The sequence below is a fragment of the Barbus barbus genome (genome assembly GCF_936440315.1).
Source record: "Barbus barbus genome assembly, chromosome: 12".
Taxonomy (NCBI): domain Eukaryota; kingdom Metazoa; phylum Chordata; class Actinopteri; order Cypriniformes; family Cyprinidae; genus Barbus; species Barbus barbus.
Genome location: NC_136740.1, coordinates 26,097,410 through 26,116,182, shown reverse-complemented (window position 1 = coordinate 26,116,182; position 18,773 = coordinate 26,097,410). Strand labels below are relative to the sequence as shown.

Here is an 18,773-nt window from a genome sequence, read left to right as displayed (position 1 = left end):
TGCCACCCTGAAACATGTCAATTAGACACATCAATCACTTTTTGTAACTAGCGGTTTGATTTGCTTTGCAAATTACATTGAATAAATTTGTCAACTCTCAAAGATTTGGCTGCTGACATCTAAACAGAGGTAAAAGACAAAGCAGTTGAACTTTTATAGGTTTTTCGGCAATGTTCACATTGGACATCGTTTCGTCTCAAATTGATTGTCTATAACACTCATGCCTTGTAATGGGGAGATATATTTGACGTGTTTTACATTGATTTGTTTTAATGGTTTGTCCTTCGGCAAGTGCAGTGGCCTTAGTTTATTCCAGTTCTGCCATTAGATCACATTCAACAACTCCTGTGTCTATGTAAAGTGCAAAGCTGGTATTTTTGGTTTTGTAAACCTTTGATGCTACGTAGTCTTGAAAAAAGGTGCCAGATAAAAAAACGACTAGTTTGCACGGCTAGATTACTGCCATAACTTTTTATAAAGAGATTTTAAGTCTGTTTGTAAATGATAGTTCGGTGTACATTTGTTTTCAGGTGATCCAAAGCCTGTCTTGCATTCTCCATCTTAAACTTTGTATTATTAGATATGTATATACTATTACAGTATTTATTAATATTCAGATTTTTTTTAGATTATTAATTCTGTTAGGTGATTTTGTCATTTCTATATTAATATCTCACTATTTCTATTTAACTTTAATATATTTTTATTACAGTTTTAATTTTACTATTGTGTTGCAATAATATATATTACATCAAGACCCACTTTTTACTGCTCATTCCTTCAGTTTTTTCTTTAAAGACTTCTGGAATTCCAAAAAATGAAAGTTTACCAAGAGTTATGTATGTATTGAGGCTGCTATAGCTAGTTGTAAAAATCAGATTTAATAATGCTACATTGAAAACATTGAAGATTTATATATATATATATATATATATATATATATATATATATATATATATATATATATATATATAATTATTATTTTTATTTTATTTTTTTCTTAGAAACAAGGCATCTGGTGAAAAAAATACCCAACCTGTCCTTAATTCACTAGATTCACCAAGTGCTGATATAAAAAGGCTTTTTCTCTCCCACTGACAGAGCTTCTCCATTCCTGCAGTGATTTGGCTTGGCCACTAGAGGCAGTAGAGGAGGGATCACCAGTACCTTCTCAATTATCAGAGCTTTATGCATGCTTTTTTTTCTTTTAATCCCAGGTAAAGCATTAATATCACCATATAGTGTTATAAGTTGTTTTTTGTTTGTTTTAGTATAGTTTATGTAACTTGATTTTTGGTTTGTTTTATTTCTGTGTAAAATTACTGCTTATTGTTATGTCACCCCAAGGCTTCCAGTGGCACCTGTAGGAATGACCCATGAGCAACCGGATCTCTCTTATAAACTCTCCCTGACCTCTTAAGAGAGAAAATAAGCCCTAATCCCTCTATTGTTGCCCATGCCATTATATCTAGAAACCCTAATGCATACATTAATCATTGTAGGTAAAAAATCACCCCAGATAAATAATTGTAGATTAATTGCATCAAAAAGAGGTGACACTGGTGTGGTCTTGATGACAGCGCCCTTGCTGTTTCTCTCATTGACTGTCTGTGTAAGTGTTAGATATGTGGTTTTCAGGTGAAAGGTCGTGCTGCGGAAGGGAGGACAGGGTGGGGGGAAGGCTCATCAGGGATTAACAGTGGGGATTCTCCTGCGTCTCGCTCCACGAAAGGGTCTGGCGTAAGTGCACTGACACGTGTGGACAGATACTGTCAAGCTTTGTCTCTTCCTGATCATCATGTACATGGGTGTATTATTACAGAACATATTTAATTTAGAATGATGTGCCTGTAGTAATCACTTCATCATTATGTCTGTAAATCCATTGAAATAAACTTTTTTTCCACACAAAAAATGAACAGAAAAATGTGCACATCTAACAGGCAAAAAACCTCAATGAGGGTGCTCATTCTGCTCAACTATTGTAAACAATAGGAAAAAAGAAAGGTTGGTACACCACAGCTCCAAAAATGGGAAAATGTTTATTTCATGTTCTCACCACAGGTTATGTTTCGAGCCGTGTGGCTCTTCATCAGACAAACAGAATAAAAGAAAAACTCCCCCCTCCGTTATTCTTACGTTAATTGTGTTAGAATACTATACTGAAGTTGCAACAAACTTTTTGAACTTCAGTAATGCATTATTTTTTGCAGTAATGACTGGTTGATATTTACATTTACATTATCTCTTATTACATAGTTACATTGAAAAATTGGAAAAAGTTGGTGAAATTGTCTCTCAGAAATTGCTTGTAAATTTCAAAATGAATTACAAAGAAACGCCAAATGACACATTGACTTAAACTTGAATTTTTTAATTAGAAAAATGAATGTTTTCCTGTAAAACATATTCCAGTAATCTTTGTTTTATTTACAACTTTGAAAAATTGCTTTTTACAGTGTACTCAAATAAATGCATGAACGGAAATTATTAATTTGAGTTTTAATTATTTTATCTTGTTTGTGAAGAGTGCAGAGAGTCAGTACATTACAACTTTGTAGGAAATTGTTTTTTTTCGGATGACCAATCATTTATACAATGATGCCATGGTTGGAGGCCAATATTCAGAAATATTTGACTGAAATTCTGCGATTGCTCTGTTTTTATTAATGTCTGTCAAATAAAAAGAAATGGAAGATATTGTTTTTGTAGTTACAGAAGTATTTTAATTCCTGCTGTGACTTCATAGAGTGCTGGTACCATGTCCTAAGTGTTGGACATCTTTAGCGTTTGTATCCATAACTGTTCAAGCATGGCACCTCATGCAACCTATTTATGGATGAAACTTCAAACTTCTGTAATGGTAAACTTGACCCTACCCCATCTTAGGTTTCTTGGCAGAACTTCCATGGCACTAGCAACATTGGGCCATTTTTGTCGCAGGTAACTTTAGTGTAATGAGGACAACTGTTCTGTTTGGAAACAAGTTTTTACAGCTTGCACATGTGCTTTCATACCCTGCTATAGAGTGGCATCACTAAACCACTTGTAGGATATCTAAAACTTAGTTTACTGTTAACATAAGGATCCTGAATTAAATGTTTATTTATTGTCAGTGGTCACTTCTTTGCCATTTGAATGTCAGAGAGCACTTTGCGATCCTAGCTAGATGTTCTAAGTGTTCGTTCCATAATTGGCATGTTTTGTTATACTGCTCTTGGATATACAGAATCGACATGGTCCAAAGAAAGCACACACTTTAGGTGGCTATTTTAAATATTTAGGGACTAGGAGGTCAGCTTTACTTAGTTGTAAATATCTCACTGTTGGTGGACAAGCCAGTTGCCAATGGGAAGTGTTTGCTGGGAGTGCTGTGATGTATATCTGGCCGTTCTGCCTGTCAATAAGGAGGTTGGAAATAAAGCACTGAAGAGTATATGATTTGTTTTGGTCAGCATGCTGTCCTCATCTTCTGCTCCTAGTGGAAAGCACATTTTTGTTGCCTTATTTAACTTGCAACAAATGTAACACTGTAATGCACACTTTAAAATGGAGAAAAAACCCATCTCTGGCGTGAGCAGAGCTGAAACACAACCCCGGCAACCTCCCCGCAGTGTAATTGTAATTCGCTGCTGTGTTACCCCGCCGTTCCTTTTGCGCTTGCTAGCTTCTTCAGTGAAGTTCGACCACCGTATCTTCCCACTGCATCATGTTTACCTAGCAACACGCATCACCCGCTGCCGGCCCTCCCATTGGTCATTTCAAAACGCACCCGGGACCAATGGCAGGGCTGTTACCATGGTACAATGTGTAGTTGCCGGGTGGAATTTTGCTGCAAGGCACGTGAGTCCCGGAATCTTCGCCTTGCGTTTTTAATCTCGGGCGTCTGGGAGCTTTGCAAAGGTGATTTATTGGAACCGAGTCACATTTCCTCTCAAGAACCAGCTCACTTATACACGTAGACGTTTATTTGTACATTTGTGCTTTACAAACCAAAATAATAATGTGACATAAGGGGCTGCCGCAGCTGTCAGGCGCACTGCTGTAGCGGGGGAGAGAAAAGAGGAAAGTTGAATTTTCTTCAAGTTTAAATGAAGACAGCAAACTATAATAAAATCCTAAAAACGTTTTTATTTTTTTCAAAAGTATTGCAGTTTTGTATGAATTTAGCAAGCTAATAACGTTAAGAAATAATATTAAAACATATTTTGTTTACACAGAAATGATACATTTAATTCATTAAGTGCTACTTAACAGTTTATTAGCTTAATTTATTATTTGTTCTTTTTTACGAAAATGTATATTACATATGTTGTATATTTTAATACATGATAATTTAATATCTAAAAAGATTATACACTTAAACATGACTTTTTAAAATAGTCATATCCTTCATTTTCAGCGAGAGATAATAGGCGAAAAGATGCATATAAACGGGCTTCTGTGGAGTCATGGAGGATGAATGACGGCATGGTTAACCTCGTTTTGCACCTTATATAATATTTACATGTTTTAATCAAGCATGATTTTTTTTTATCCTCACAAATCCCAATTTAGTACAAATGCGGGCAAACTGAGACTGTAAAGAGTAGCTTAAACAGTATGTGAGGCCATTTTTTACCTTAAAAAGTTTTCTTTATTAGTTTAAGAATTTTTAGACTATTCAGAAGTTATTCCAATTGTTATTAGAGCTTATATACTCTCAACTTCTCGCTGTTGTCTCTCTCTCTCTCTCTCTCCATATCAATCTACCTGAAGTCTTGTGTTATTTCCGCGGGCACGTCATCCTGTTTCCGCGGCGTATTTTGGAGGGGAAAGGGCAGTCTCTCGTCTCTTCTCCGCCCACATACCAAGCTGACCAATAAAAACAGCCACGGGGATCACTTCTGACCAATCGCGTGTAAGCTGCCGCGGCGTCGGATAGCAACAGACCCTACGCACGCGCACACAGGGGGTGGAGAGTGCGCGCGCGCGCGCGAGTAGAAGGAGGGAGGGAGATTTGAGGAGCAGCTCTATGGAAAGGAACATTGCGTGTGCGCGCGCTTTAGCACAGAAAAGTTTGATGAAACTTAAAGGGCACAGAAAAATAACTTATTTATCATGTGCACACAATGTTGCCAAAGCTTTGTTACAAATATATAATTAAATGTTTCAAATCATGTCAGTGACATCAGTCTATGAATTCTAGGTAGGATTTTTTTTTAAACCAGGGCCGACCTTGTCTTGTTTGTAAATGTTCTCAGCGCAAAATATTGCAGTTCGTGAATGTATTATTAAATTACTTTTAAGAAGTCAGCTACTGCTTTGTCAGGAATTTAATGGGCGCAATAAGTTTTTTTTTAGCTATATTAATGATGTTGTTAAACAAACTCTTGTGATATATATACATAGCATAGTAACAGCAGCTTTATCTATATCTATCTATTTCTTTTGGCAAGCTTTTAGTATGTTTTGTGCTTACTAAAACCTATATAAGTTATAGTTATATATAGAAAGATTAGACATAATTTTAAGACCTTGACCCTCTTTTGTTTGACCTCCAATAACTTTGGTTACAGCTGTTTTTGTTTGATATAGCCTACAATTGATCGTGAAAATAAGAGCATTGTAATTGTGTTTAGTGGTTTGCTTCTAATGATTCCAGGGGTCTATATATATATATATATATATATGTATATGTGCGCTGTGTGAATTTCTATATCTGCGGAGCTACTATAAATGGAGAGAAGCGGCTTGGTGGCGCTACTAAACTGGAAAGGGGGATGCTAGGTCTTTTAAATGCTCGTGAACGTGTGTTTTGTGGTGCAGCCTTGTTTGATCTGAGGAAATCTGGGTAAATAAGCACATGCGTCACTCCTTTTGAAACGTGTTTCGTGGTTCTCATGGCAGCCCTCCGCTTTTGGTGTTTAAACATTGGGGAGCTGCGTCAACTGAGCTCCTCCACAGAGCGGCTCTTCTACACCCCCCTGCACTTGAATGTGGATGGAACAGTCCTGATTGCAGGGTGTGGATCCAGCGCCGGCCAGAGAGAGGCTCGACAACAAGGAGTAATAACGGGCAAGCAGAGAGTATGACTTAAGACTGGCTGGAAAATAACGACTTTTCGGAGGAAAATAAAATATCGTGGAGAAGCTTTAAAACGAAAGGAGCGTTACGGTTGAGGGTCGATATCCAAAAGCGGGACTTACGACGGCAAATGAATCTGTGAAAGTGGACGCGGAAGCCCAACTACACTGCACGCGATCGCGGTGACAGCTCAGGATGGAAATAACGTCAAATTGTTCTCCAGCTGATGTTTTTCACGAAAACACTTGCTGACGCTTTGAGATCTATTTTTATGGTCGACGGAAAGTTGAAAATTGTCAGTCGCGAAATAAACGGCGACTTCACCATTATAATCCTAACTTTTGACTGCATTCTCACAGCTTGACCAGACGCTTGGATTGTTTGGACTTATTTCTGGATATCTTTTCGTTTTCTTTTTAAATGCCAAGCACATTCACGCCACCAAAACGTCTCTTTACAGAACTGAAGGTTGTGCGATTGGAAGCGCCGTCTATTCGTTTGACGCTCTCGCGCTATAATTGAGACTAAATTCTATTCTCACCCTCATTGTGTTGTGAAAAAGTATCATAGTGAAAGCGGCAAGTTTTTATTCCCCTCTCCTGTAGTTGTGCATTTTTTTGTGCCTGTAACTTGCACTTCTGCACTTTGACTCGTCGTAGTTGTTTGTGCGTGCATGTGTTTGTTTTGATCCTGCAGCCCATGAAAACATTTATCACAGGCTATAGATTGTTGTCACCCGTGTCTTGAGCTTCTGGCTCCCTCCTCCCCTCTTTTTTTATTTGCCTGCGAATAAGGTCGTCTGTACACCTGCAGACTTTGCCAGTTGCATCCAAGGGGGAAGGGTAACTCGTTTTTTTCCAGAAGGAATTCACTGATACCTTTCTTACCTCGAGCTGCATTTATTCGCTTATCAGGATTCAGATTATAACTGAAGAAAGTGGCAGCACAGCCATTGTTGCCGAGCGCACCTGCCTTCTTTGACTAATTTAAGCTACTGTAGGATACCTAGACAGAATATAAGAAACGCCTGCTATTTTTAGCGAGAGTGATGGGGTAAATGGTGTTGAAAATTGAGACCCCCACCCTTAAGGCTACCAACACTTCCAGGTTTAGCTCTGGTTTCCTTGTCAGCTGCTGAATTATCTGGCTTGGAAAATTGAAGTGGGGGGGTCCTGTCTCAACAAGGATCTCAGTCTTATCCCACTATTTTGAACCGTTTCTCCAAAAATTATTGCAGTTTTGTTCAATGGAATCCACTCAGTATTGTGGGACAATGAATCTAGATAGAGTACAAGTAAAACAAACTTTAGTAACCAAATAAGATCATCCCCGTATAAATAGAGAAATATATCTATGTGTGTGTGTGAGTGTTGCAGAGTGTATATATATAGCTCTATAAAGTATATAAGACATACATAGTTTGAATATGTATATTTTTATGCCAAAAGTGGGCATTGTTGCCTGAAACCCAATCCATTGCCTTAGAATATTATAGTAATAAAGGGAATAGCAAGGACAGAACTGAAACGGTGTTTGAAATAACTTAATGGTGCCTTTTTCGTTCATCAGTTTCTTCTGTCTGTCACTTCAGGATTTCGCAAGTAATTGAAAGATATTTTTGTGCATAAATTTAAATCCTAATCTTTATAACTTGCCTTCACGGTTCAAACTTGAGTTTAGTTACCATTGGATGTACCCTACTGGATTATTTACTGAAATTATAGGCATGTGCGAAGGATTATTCTATACTTGATGTCAGCGACTTTTTCAGTACTTTTTGGGATCCCCAACAAACTTGATTAGAGTCATTCTTTGGATATCACGGGCCAACGCATAAGCATTTCAGATGGTGATCACTTCGTCTGTGGAGGAGAAGCCGCAGCCTTCTAACAGAATGGTCGCAAACTTGCCGACCGAATCCTGGATTGGCAGCCCAGATCAGAATCGGTTCTTACCCCAGTCACACCTGCTACGGAAGCCTGCAAGAAGTTAGTACAACCTCTCTTTGCACCTATAACAAATTTACCACAGTTCATGTGCTGCGCAAGAGAGTGAACATGCACGGATGTTGGGAAATCTGTGTCCCTTCATACATGATTTCATCCTATAGCAATAATGTTCTGTTAAAGGAAGTAAAAAGGAAAGGCATTCATTCAAGTCAGGTCTATTGGGTAATGAAGTCACATACAGTTATTTGTCAAACATTAGTTGCTGTTGAAGTTCATATTTTCCCTTGGCCAATGGTAAACGTTAGAAATCCTAGCTTAAATACAGTTTGTCCTTGACGGCATGAATCCAGTCAACAACACCAAAAACTGCATGGAATGTTGAGGAAAAAGCAAGCGAATTGTGGTGATGACAGGGCTTTGGAATTTGAGGAAGTACATTAGCTTTTAGTTGGGTTTTGAGAATGTAAATACAGTTTGGTCAAAACATTGGAAGCCATCAGTGCTTTTAATTGACTATGTTTTGTCAGTGAAAGTAGTTAAGCCTTGGCACAATGTACATCATTTAATATGATCAACTACTAAAAATCAGTACAATGCTATGTTTATTTATGAATTTTGGGTTATCCAAGGTGGAAAATTAGCCCACCCAGGGACATTTCCCTTTTAGACCGGACATAAATTAGTCAAATGTTTCACACACTTCAGATACCCCTACAGAACTGCACTCCTTTTCCCTATCATTGTTTTAACATAACTTGTTCAAACAATAGTGGGAATAGGCGCATTCTCAAACAATTTCAGAGGCTGCTTGATCTTTGCGTCACTTCTGCGTGGTAATTTGTGCTGTGTGCTATGGGAGCTCTACGTGAGGTGTGAGCTCACAGTGATCGCTCTGTTGCTGGGAATCTTAGAGCTGCAGCAGAATGCTGTTCTGTAGACCAGCATGTACTGTATTGTGCACAACGTATGTCACAAATGGCTTTTCTTGGTTTGTTAGTCATATTTTAAGACCTTATGATAAAGATAAGTGTGACTCTGACTTATGACACAAGAAAAGGCTGTTGTCATGGCAGATTATTTTTATTTCTGCTTTTATTCCACTGGTAGTGGTATCAGTTTGCTGTACTGTAATTTTTTGTTTTGTTCTTTACATGGATTCAGTTTTTCAGAATATGAATTATGTCAAAGACTATTGTTGCATTTGATGATTTTATAGAATAAGGGCTTAATTATCGTCTAGTAAACTATTTTGCTCACATAAAAGCAAACCATATTGAAAATAAAAGAACTCACTGTAAGTGATAATTGGTTGATGAAACAAGATGGCAGTGTTACAGTGGTTCTGAATATTTTTGGAGGTAGGTGCAGTGATCAGCTCATTGTTTGGTTATATACCAGTGTACAGTGGCAGTTGGTTTGTTAGACATAGGCTTGTTTAGCTCAACCTACATTATTTGTCATCCCTCCCATTCTCTGTCAGTTCAGGATTGGAATTAAAGGACTCAATTATCCATCAAGCATTAAGCTGCTTAATGCAGTTACGATATAATTGCTTAATTGGCCCATTTCAAGGAAGTTTCCAAACAAGTAATCTACAGACGCTGCAAAGTACTAACCCCACACCACACAAATTTGGATTTAGCTTCAAACTCCAATGTTCATTTTAAATTTGGGCACAAAGTTGATGCCATGAACCATCCATAAACTGGTCGTTTGATAGCTTTTGAGTCTTGTTATGATAGTGATAAACCATTTTCCACTAAATGACTCAAAACAAGAGTCCAAAAATCCAAAGTTTGCAATGAAAATTCATACACTTGTTGCACAGTAGGCTTGATAGAGACTAAAGATGAATAGTCGTAGAATGTCATGTTTTGCTGCCTCGACTTTAACCTCAATCTCCTTCCAATTGAATGATTGTTTATATGTGTTATTGTTGATGCAATGGTTAAAAGATTTTGGGATGAGCAGTAACAGAATCGTTTGAATGTTAAGAGTGTTTTTGCATTTTCTGTTTTAAAGTTGTATTTTTATCTGTGTATCCAGCTGACTTTTCTCCTGTTGCTATTCCTGTCCCCCCCACCCCAGTCTGGCGTGTCAAGCACTGTGTGTATATCTGCCTTTCAGAAGCCTGAGTAACTCTTTTAAAGATAGATATAACTGCAGGTAACCCATTGGGTTCAGGGAAAGCTGCAGGAATAATTCTGTTCTGTGGATCCACTTATATGAGACAAAGAAAAGAGCTGATAGGTCATCTGAAGACATCATATCAGAAGAGAGTCACAGCCCAGAATCAAGGTGCATGGAGTTTGGACTGTGAAGAGAGAATGACAGTCACAGCATTCACACAAACAACGCGTCCTCTCCTAGCCCTTTGCCCCCTTCCCTCACGCTGCCTTTCATGTTTGTTTGCTCGCTGGTTTTCAGTCTAAAGGTGAAACGCATGATTTTGCCACATGGAATCCATTGAAATCCAGAATTATGTCTTTTGGGTAAATATAAAGTTTCATTAAACACAGAATATAGGATGTTGCTGATAATATCGCATATGGATATAGCAGTTTTTTTTCTGATGTTATAATATTCACGCTCTTAAAAATAAAGGTTACTTAAAGGGGTTTTTGCCTAAAAGGCGATGTCATAGAACAACCATTTTGGGTTCCCCAAAGAATTTTTGTGAACAGTCCTTAAAATAACTATTTTTCGTAGTTTGAACACAATTACAAATCTAAAGAATCTTTTTCCACTATAAAGAACCTTTTGTGGAATGGAAAGGTTGCGTGCATTTCAAAGGTCCTTCATGGAACCAAAGATGCCAATAAAGAAAAGTTTTCCTTTTAAGTTAAATGATAAATTGATTTCTTTTGGTTCTAACAGTATGTATTTGATGAAAACATTTAGATGTTTAGCTCTTGATTCAGATCAGTGAATTTACTTTTCCAGACATCCTCTGAGCATTTAAAGCCGTTTATTTAGCAATACAAACTTACTTTTTTGTGGCTTAATCATAACCACAAATAATTCTACTCAATGCTCCTATTATTCTAGTCTTAGTAAACTCACCTATACTAGTGCACGAGCCATTGTGGAAAAATGTCTGCCTATAGTTTTCATCTTTGTGTGCCGATAAAATCTGTTGTTTCACATATTCAGAGGAAAAAGTGACACATGCCCTTCATGCTCATTGGCACTTCATCTCCCCGTCTCCTGCTGGATTAGCAGTGGGCCTGAATCAGAACAAAAACATGTTATTGTTCACTAGATGCACACACAGTGTACCTGCACGTCCAGAGCAGCAATCCTACCTCATCCATCTACCATCTACCCCCCACACATACAAGTTCAAGTTTATTTGTATAGCGCTTTTTACGATACAAATCGTTGCGAAGCAGCTCTACAGGAAATTAAGTTTCCACAATATATGTATATATTGCAGAACCTTAATATATATAACTTGTGGCAAAATTTGGTAATTCTGTATGTTGTCTGAGCGTTGGCATCCTCTGAGGGGTTGGCATCATCTTTTCTCAGGTGTTCGGTCATCTCAGATCATTTAAGGGTTGGATCCAGACTGAAGCTTCTGTAATTCCTAGTTACCATGGGATGTTAATCCTGTGGCAGAAACAGAAACAAATAGAGACAAAATTAGCATAGCTGCTGGTCCTTCTAAGCAAAAATGATTTGTTCAACCCAAGCTAAAGAATAATAATAATGTACATTTGATCAGATATAACTGCAGTACAAGATTATAAGATGCATTATGTGAATGCTTGGCTAAAGAGATGTCTTTAATCTAGATTTAAACAGACTGTATCTGAACCCCGAACGTTATCAGGAAGGCTATTCCAGAGTTTGGGAGCCAAATGTGAAAAAGCTCTACCTCCTTTAGTGGACTTTGCTATCCTAGGTACTACCAAAAGTCCAGAGTTTTGCGACCTTAGGGAGCGGGTTGGATTGTAGCGTGGTAGAAGACGAGTTAGGTACGCAGGAGCTAAACCATTTAGGGCCTTATAGGCAAGTAATAATATTTTGTAAATGATACGGAACTTAATAGGTAGCCAGTGCAAAGACCGTAAAATTGGGGTAATATGATCATATTTTCTTGACCTGGTAAGAAATCTAGCCGCTGCATTTTGGACTATCTGTAGCTTGTTTATTGAAGATAGAGGACAACCAGCTAGCAGTGCATTACAATAGTATCCTTGAGTTTTAAACACGAGCCACGGGACTCTAAGGAGCTTACGTGCTGATCTATGAGTATGTCATCACACACACCACCACCAGCTCAGCTTCATCAAAGGCAACACATTAAACATTGAAGCAACTTTTCCTTCTGAATGTTCCCAATATCCCTGTTCGTCGATGCTCACATACACTTTTGTTCAGGTATTCACATTTCTGGTTCTGTCTGTATTTGTGTTTCCTGACTCTCACATCATCCTTGCTGTGCTCTTTCCAAGAAAGAAAGTAAACAACATGAATAGGCCTACACTCCTCGCTCTGTGTCAACATCCACCTCCACTGGAGCAAGTGGCTCTTTACTCAAGGGGCGCTTGATTAGTGCTGGTCACTTTAGATTAGCCAGTCTGGTGTTAACGTGAGCTCGCAGTCGCCTTGAGCTGTGAAGGTGCAGTCTCACCGAGAGATCAGCACGTAAGCTCCTTAGAGTCCCGTGGCTCGTGTTTAAAACTCAAGGATAAAGAGGGGTGGAGATTCAGCATTGTTCATGACAGCAGTCGGCGTGCATCTGTTTACGACAAGTGAACTTAAAACTTAATGGTGATAGCAAGAAATGGTAACTTTTTTTTTTTTAAAGATTTTTTTTGGTGCTTTTGCCTTTATTGTGACAGGAAGCGAAGTGGGAGAGAGAGAGGGGGGTGGGATCGGAAAAGGTCCTCGAGCCGGTATTCGAACTCAGGACGCCCATAGCGCAATGGCACTATGTCGGCGCGATGCCCATGAGGCTATTGGTGCCGACAAATTGCAACTTTTTTAGTGGTTGACTGATATAATAGCCTTTCCTTTAATATCATTATTGATTTTTTGGCCATTTTCAGATCACATTTTGACGATAAACATCTCTGATTGGCCAAAAATTTTGACTTCTGCAAAATCTGTTGACGGCCAGATGTGTTTAGTGAATTTAGAAGCAATTGAAAATCCCATGTCAGCATTGGTCGGATATCAACGTTCAGACAGTAATGTGCTCGTTTTAGTGTTGGCTGTTGCTGTGGACAGTCGTCGTACATCTATAGCTATTTTGAGGTGGGGGATTTATTTTATTTTTAATGCCCTGTGTGAGCTCTCAGTTTACCAGTGTCACTGTATGAGGCGTCCACCCAGATGGCTTTTTATTAATAGTGTGGAGTCTGACTCAGCTATGGGGGCCTGACTGTTTAAAGTACTCCGTGGTACTGTTTGGGATTTGGCCGCCAAGGAAAGGTTGGACAGGGTTATATCGCATAACACGGTGAGAGGTGCTGAACTTAGTGGAAAGGTTGAAAATTTTGCAGAAGGCCCACTGAGGATGATGTCCTCTTGCAAATGAGGGAGTTCTGAGAATCAGAAGTGGAGATGACCAGTGGGAGCTTCTGGGAGGTGGCGGCACAAGATCATTCAGTCCTTAAATGAATAATCTTTCGACAAACTTGAATTTGGGAAGACTTAAGTATGACCCCCAGTGCAATCGATGCATGCGTGTTCCTTCCTCCCATGTTTTTTCCTAGTTAAATGTAGTGGTGGGAAGTGATAAGTATCTTTTTAAATGACAGTTGTTTGCACATATGAACGAGATTGCAAACTATCCCATTGAATGTTGGGAGATATGGCCCAGTCAGTAATGTCTGCATAATTTTCTAAAGTTGCAGTCACATTTACCATTGTTTGGCAAATATTTGTTGGTGAAATCCAGTCATTTCAATAGGAACCCACTCGATTTTAAACCTCATTTGAGAGCAAAAGATATCGCAAATGGTCAAGTTCTGCAATATTGACAAAAGAAAAAAAAAATTGCTTGCAAAATGTGACCGCACATTAATTATTTCAGGTTCTGTGAGATAGGAGATCCCATACCTGCTCTCAACTACCCATAATATTGTTGGGCGGAGTTTCAGAGCTTCTGAAACCTGAAGTCCTCTAATGTGGGGCATGACATCCATGTAACCCTGCCATCTGCGGGCACGCAAACACACGTTAGACAGGGGGCATGATGTGACGCACACATCCTTGCCTTATTCACCTCTATGTACTGAATGTCTACAATGTCCTTATTCTGACACTCGCCCAGGCAACACCAGCTTGTTGCTTCATACTAAGGTCAAGTTTTCCCTCCTGCACTGGATACTTGATTTTATGATGCACAGGAATTACGGAGCCTCTCGAGTCACTGTTTACGGTGGTCATTTAAAATGTTTTTCTTTTTTCAGATAATTTGCAGATAATACCCTGAGTTTCCTCCCTGTCCTCTTTTCCCTTCATGCCAATCATGGTGTGTCCAACTTTGGCTCAGTAGCACCAGCGTTCCCATTACCCTAACAGGGAATAAGATAGGGGGTCAGTACGAACATGGGAAGGGTGAGGTGGGAGTGATAGGGAGGGCTGTTCAGCTGTTCGCATGCACACACAACCATCCTCTTCCTGTGCCTTAGAGACAGGGAGTAGGCTGGTCTGTTGCTATGGCGACACTGTGATTGGCAGCTGTGTTTGGTCAGCTGTGGGGATGTGGAATGAGTTGGTGAAGGGGGGGGGGGGGGGGGTTCTTTGCATGGTTAATTGCAGTGGATGATTACTTCATACACCACCCGATATATTTAACTGCTGCGATGTGACACTTGCATATGTGACAATAAATTCTACCCAGGCACCTGTGTGTCTATAGAGGAGCATGTGTCCTGTTATATTTTATTAATATTCGCTCCCTTCGGGGATGGCGTTTATGCGAGCGCTACGGCCAGATCAGTGTAGATTGAGAGCGAGAAGAGGGGAAAAGAAGAGAGGTAACAGGCAGGGAAAGGGAGGGCGAGAGCGGCATTGTGGGAAGGGTTGCTGATACAGCACAAGCTACCAGGTTTATTTATAGAGACCTCGCCGCCCAGCCCTTGGATACCAGCAGCCAATCGGGAAGGAGAGAGGGAGGGGGCATCTGCCAATCAGAGCGGAGGAAGGGGGGTGTCACACTCAGGAAGTTCTCAATGTGTTCATTTCAGCATTTAAAGGCACAGTGTGACATTTTTCCTGGTGCTCAGCAGATCGCGCTCTTTTAGTCATCGTTTCCTTCTTAAAACGAGGAGGAGGAATTGAATTGAAATTAATAAGAGCGTGTTTTTGCAGGGTGTTATAAAAGTGATTTTTACAAAGATAAATCTTTGTGTGGGTTTTTGTTGCACAAGTTGTTTTGTTAGATGAATTGTAAATGTTTTGCAATGCTGGGCTTTGATTGAGTTATCTTGTCACTTGCAACAGGGTCTGAGCAAATAGAAAGCAGTTGGAGATGAGTCACATATGTATATCCAGGCAGGTTTCCTGTCAGTGAGTTGGTGCTGGGACTCCTCCTATGGGCATGTAACAGCAATGCTTGCCGTCACTCCTTGGGATTGATGGTGGTCAGATGTGTCGTTTTGCACTTTGTTTAAGCTACGGCCATTGATCGGCCGGCTATTTCAAGTTGTAATGTGTCATTGATAAATTTCACCCCCATTACTCCTCACCTGTCAGCCCCTGAAAGCAGCAATAAAAGCATTCACTGTGGAATATCTCATCCATTTCATATCCCCCCGTTAGACGTTCACGTCCCTGCTTCCGCACTCAGGAATCTTACTTAATTACTGTACTCGGCACGTTCTCGCCTCTTTCCCGGGATGTCCGTTACTTCCTTTGTGCATTATGAATGTTCAATGTGCTAATGGATTATTGTGTGCAAAAAAATTGCATCCTGCATTTAAAATTTCAGTCCATCAAATTTGGGACAGCATTAATTTTTTATAAGCCTGTAGTTTAGTGCTCCGTTAGTCCCTTGGTCTTTTTGTACTCATAACTAGCTCCAAAAACTTATCTGGCCTACATTGTGAAAGGTTTCATGTTAATATATGAGGTTCATGTACACAGGTTTTATGCTCTGGTCTAGATTTCTTGGTTAGGGGCTCAATATTAATTTATAAGGGTGAATCACACAAAACCGGGCTAGAAAATGTTATAAAAATTAGAAACCATATTTTGCAAATAGACAATTAAGCCTGTTTTTAAGATGTTACATTTTGGATTGTGATATTACTTCCATGAAAACTAAGCACATTTCCCCCCAAAATCTAATTTATTTAATGCAAACAACTTTCTTTCTCATTACATAAATTGCTATAAAGTATTGATTCACTATTGTAATATTCATTTTATTGTATTGCCATTTATATTAAAATTGTAAAATTCTTTAATATAATACAATGTAGATTATTTATATATTATTTTGTGTATGTATATATACACACACACACACACACACACGCCACACACAGTATTGCACTAATAAAATAAGTCACCACTGTAAGTGATGGGAATACACTCAAAAGTAAAAATTTCAGGCCACATTACAGGGGAAATTGTGGTTAATTATTATGAAAATAATGCAAAGTTGAAAAGGCATTATGGACCTAAAAAAATATACAAAATATATTTTCTTATTTTCTTGGGGATTTTGAGTTGAAATATGACATTTTCACCATGATTCACCTGTAATTTGAGGTCAGCACAATAGCAGGCAACCTTATGTGCAGCCTTTATTTGATCGTAATAGCTGCAGCATATTTTTGGCCAACGAGTGGCAGCACAGGACCATGGATAGCTCTGCTTGCCTCCCAGTCACTCCCATCATCCACAGAGATTTTGGTTTGCAATGTTATACGGCAGTTTTTCTTTGTTCCACCGGTTTGGCAGTGACATACAGTACAGTGATTTTCTGGCGTTTGCGTATTGTCCGCCCGTAGCTGTCGGAAAAACACATGCTGCTCAGAAAGTTGAGAGAATTATTCAGATTTGTAAACCATTCTCAGGTCTTTGAAGGTGTATAGCAGTGTATTCCCACCTCCAACGCACACTTGTCATGCTGACCTGAGGAACGGTGCTGTAATTTCTCAGCCAAAATGAACTGGAGTATCTTGAGAGGATAACCGATCATTCTTATCACTATTCCATCTTATTGTAGGAGATTTCAAAGATCTCTTAGCTGGAGGCTCTGAAAATGCCTTCAGTTTGACTTCCAATATGGTGTGTGTGTGTGAGGATGTGTGAGGATGTGTGTTCATATTTCTACTTCCCCCTGCAGTGCAGTGTTTCTCCCCACACCCATGTCAGTATTTGCTTGGCGTGTGTGATGCACTTTAGCAATGTGTCTTCTGAAACCTCTCTCGTTTTTTTTCCCTTTTCTCTATGAAGGTGGAAGCAGCTCAGGATGCAAGCCCCCCTCCTCTACCCTCTGCCAGCCTGCCGCCTTGGGCTTCTCCCCCGCTGAGCCAACCATGTCGAGCCAGCACAGCCACCCCTCCTTCGGTAACATCCACTCCATGGCCGACCAGCAGCAGGTACCAGAAACATCCCTTGCAATTAAATTCTATGATATAACCCATATGCAAAGCATCATTGTTATCGTGTGGTTGGATGTCAATAGTCATAGTTACGAAAAATATGATTTTGTGACTTGTCCTCACCATATTTTATTTAAAAGATTGCGGTCAAATAAACACAATTACATGGTGATTAATCATTCAATTGCAATTGCATACACTGTGTTTAAAAATGTGCTGAGAAAGGCCTCAAATGAAGATGACATTATTGTGTTTGACTACTAAATCATTGCATAGACATTACAACAAGTGACTATAGAAAGCAGTATATGGTTTTATTTCAATAAAATTGCCTGTTACTGGCCTGCAGCCCACCGTTACATTATGCATTTGAGTTTATCTATCTGACTGAGGTAGAGTAATGAATTGTTTACCCAGGACAGGTTCTTATATTCTGGAATGTTTTATTATTAGTCTATGTATACATCCATATTGACGTCATTAGCTATTTCCATCACTATTGCATGGAGGTTGGAGAATCCCTGGTTACAGTTTGCATGTACAGTTCAGGGGGAAGATAAATAATCTGCTGCTTTTTATTGCAATAGTTTATTTATAATTAATCACACTAATTGAATGCATTAAACGAATAGCCCTATTTATTAGTTAACTTTGCATATTTGAATTTACATTCTGAAGATTTTACAAATTTTCATATATATATATATATATATATATATATATATATATATATATATATATATATATATATATATATATATATATATACACACAGACAGTGGTGTGAAAAAGTGTTGGCCCCTTCCTAATTTTATTTTTTTGCATGTTTGTCACACTTTAATGTTTCAGATCATCAAACAAATTTAAATATTAATCAAAAATAACACAAGTAAACACAACATGCCGTTTTTGAATGAAGTTTTTTATTATGAAGGGAAAACAAAATCCAAACCCACATGGCCCTGTGTGAAAAAGTGCTTGCCCCCTAAACCTAATCACTGGTTGGGCCACCCTTAGCAGCAACAACTGCAATCAAGCATTTGCGATAACTTGCAATGAGTCCGTTACAGCGCTGTGGAGGAATTTTGGCCCACTCATCTTGGCAGAATTGTTGTAATTCAGCCACATTGGAGGGTTTTCGAGCATGAACCGCCTTTTTAAGGTCATGCCACAGCATCGCAATAGG

At 39.0% G+C, this 18,773-nt stretch overlaps 1 protein-coding gene across 2 annotated transcripts in view; it reads left to right on the top strand.

Annotated features, from left to right (window-relative positions):
• Positions 1 to 18,773, top strand: part of LOC306878164 (dual specificity tyrosine-phosphorylation-regulated kinase 1B-like) — a 44,304-nt gene that overhangs the window by 13,383 nt on the left and 12,148 nt on the right. The window contains exons 1-2 of one of the 2 annotated variants that reach the window (XM_079430328.1): positions 5,976 to 8,054; positions 17,439 to 17,584. In XM_079430328.1, coding sequence (XP_079286454.1) covers positions 7,913 to 8,054; positions 17,439 to 17,584 — 288 coding nt within the window. In that variant the 5' untranslated portion in view covers positions 5,976 to 7,912. Of the gene's footprint in view, positions 1 to 5,975; positions 8,055 to 17,438; positions 17,585 to 18,773 lie in introns of those variants that run through there. The other variant, XM_079430329.1, reaches the window with a different exon arrangement.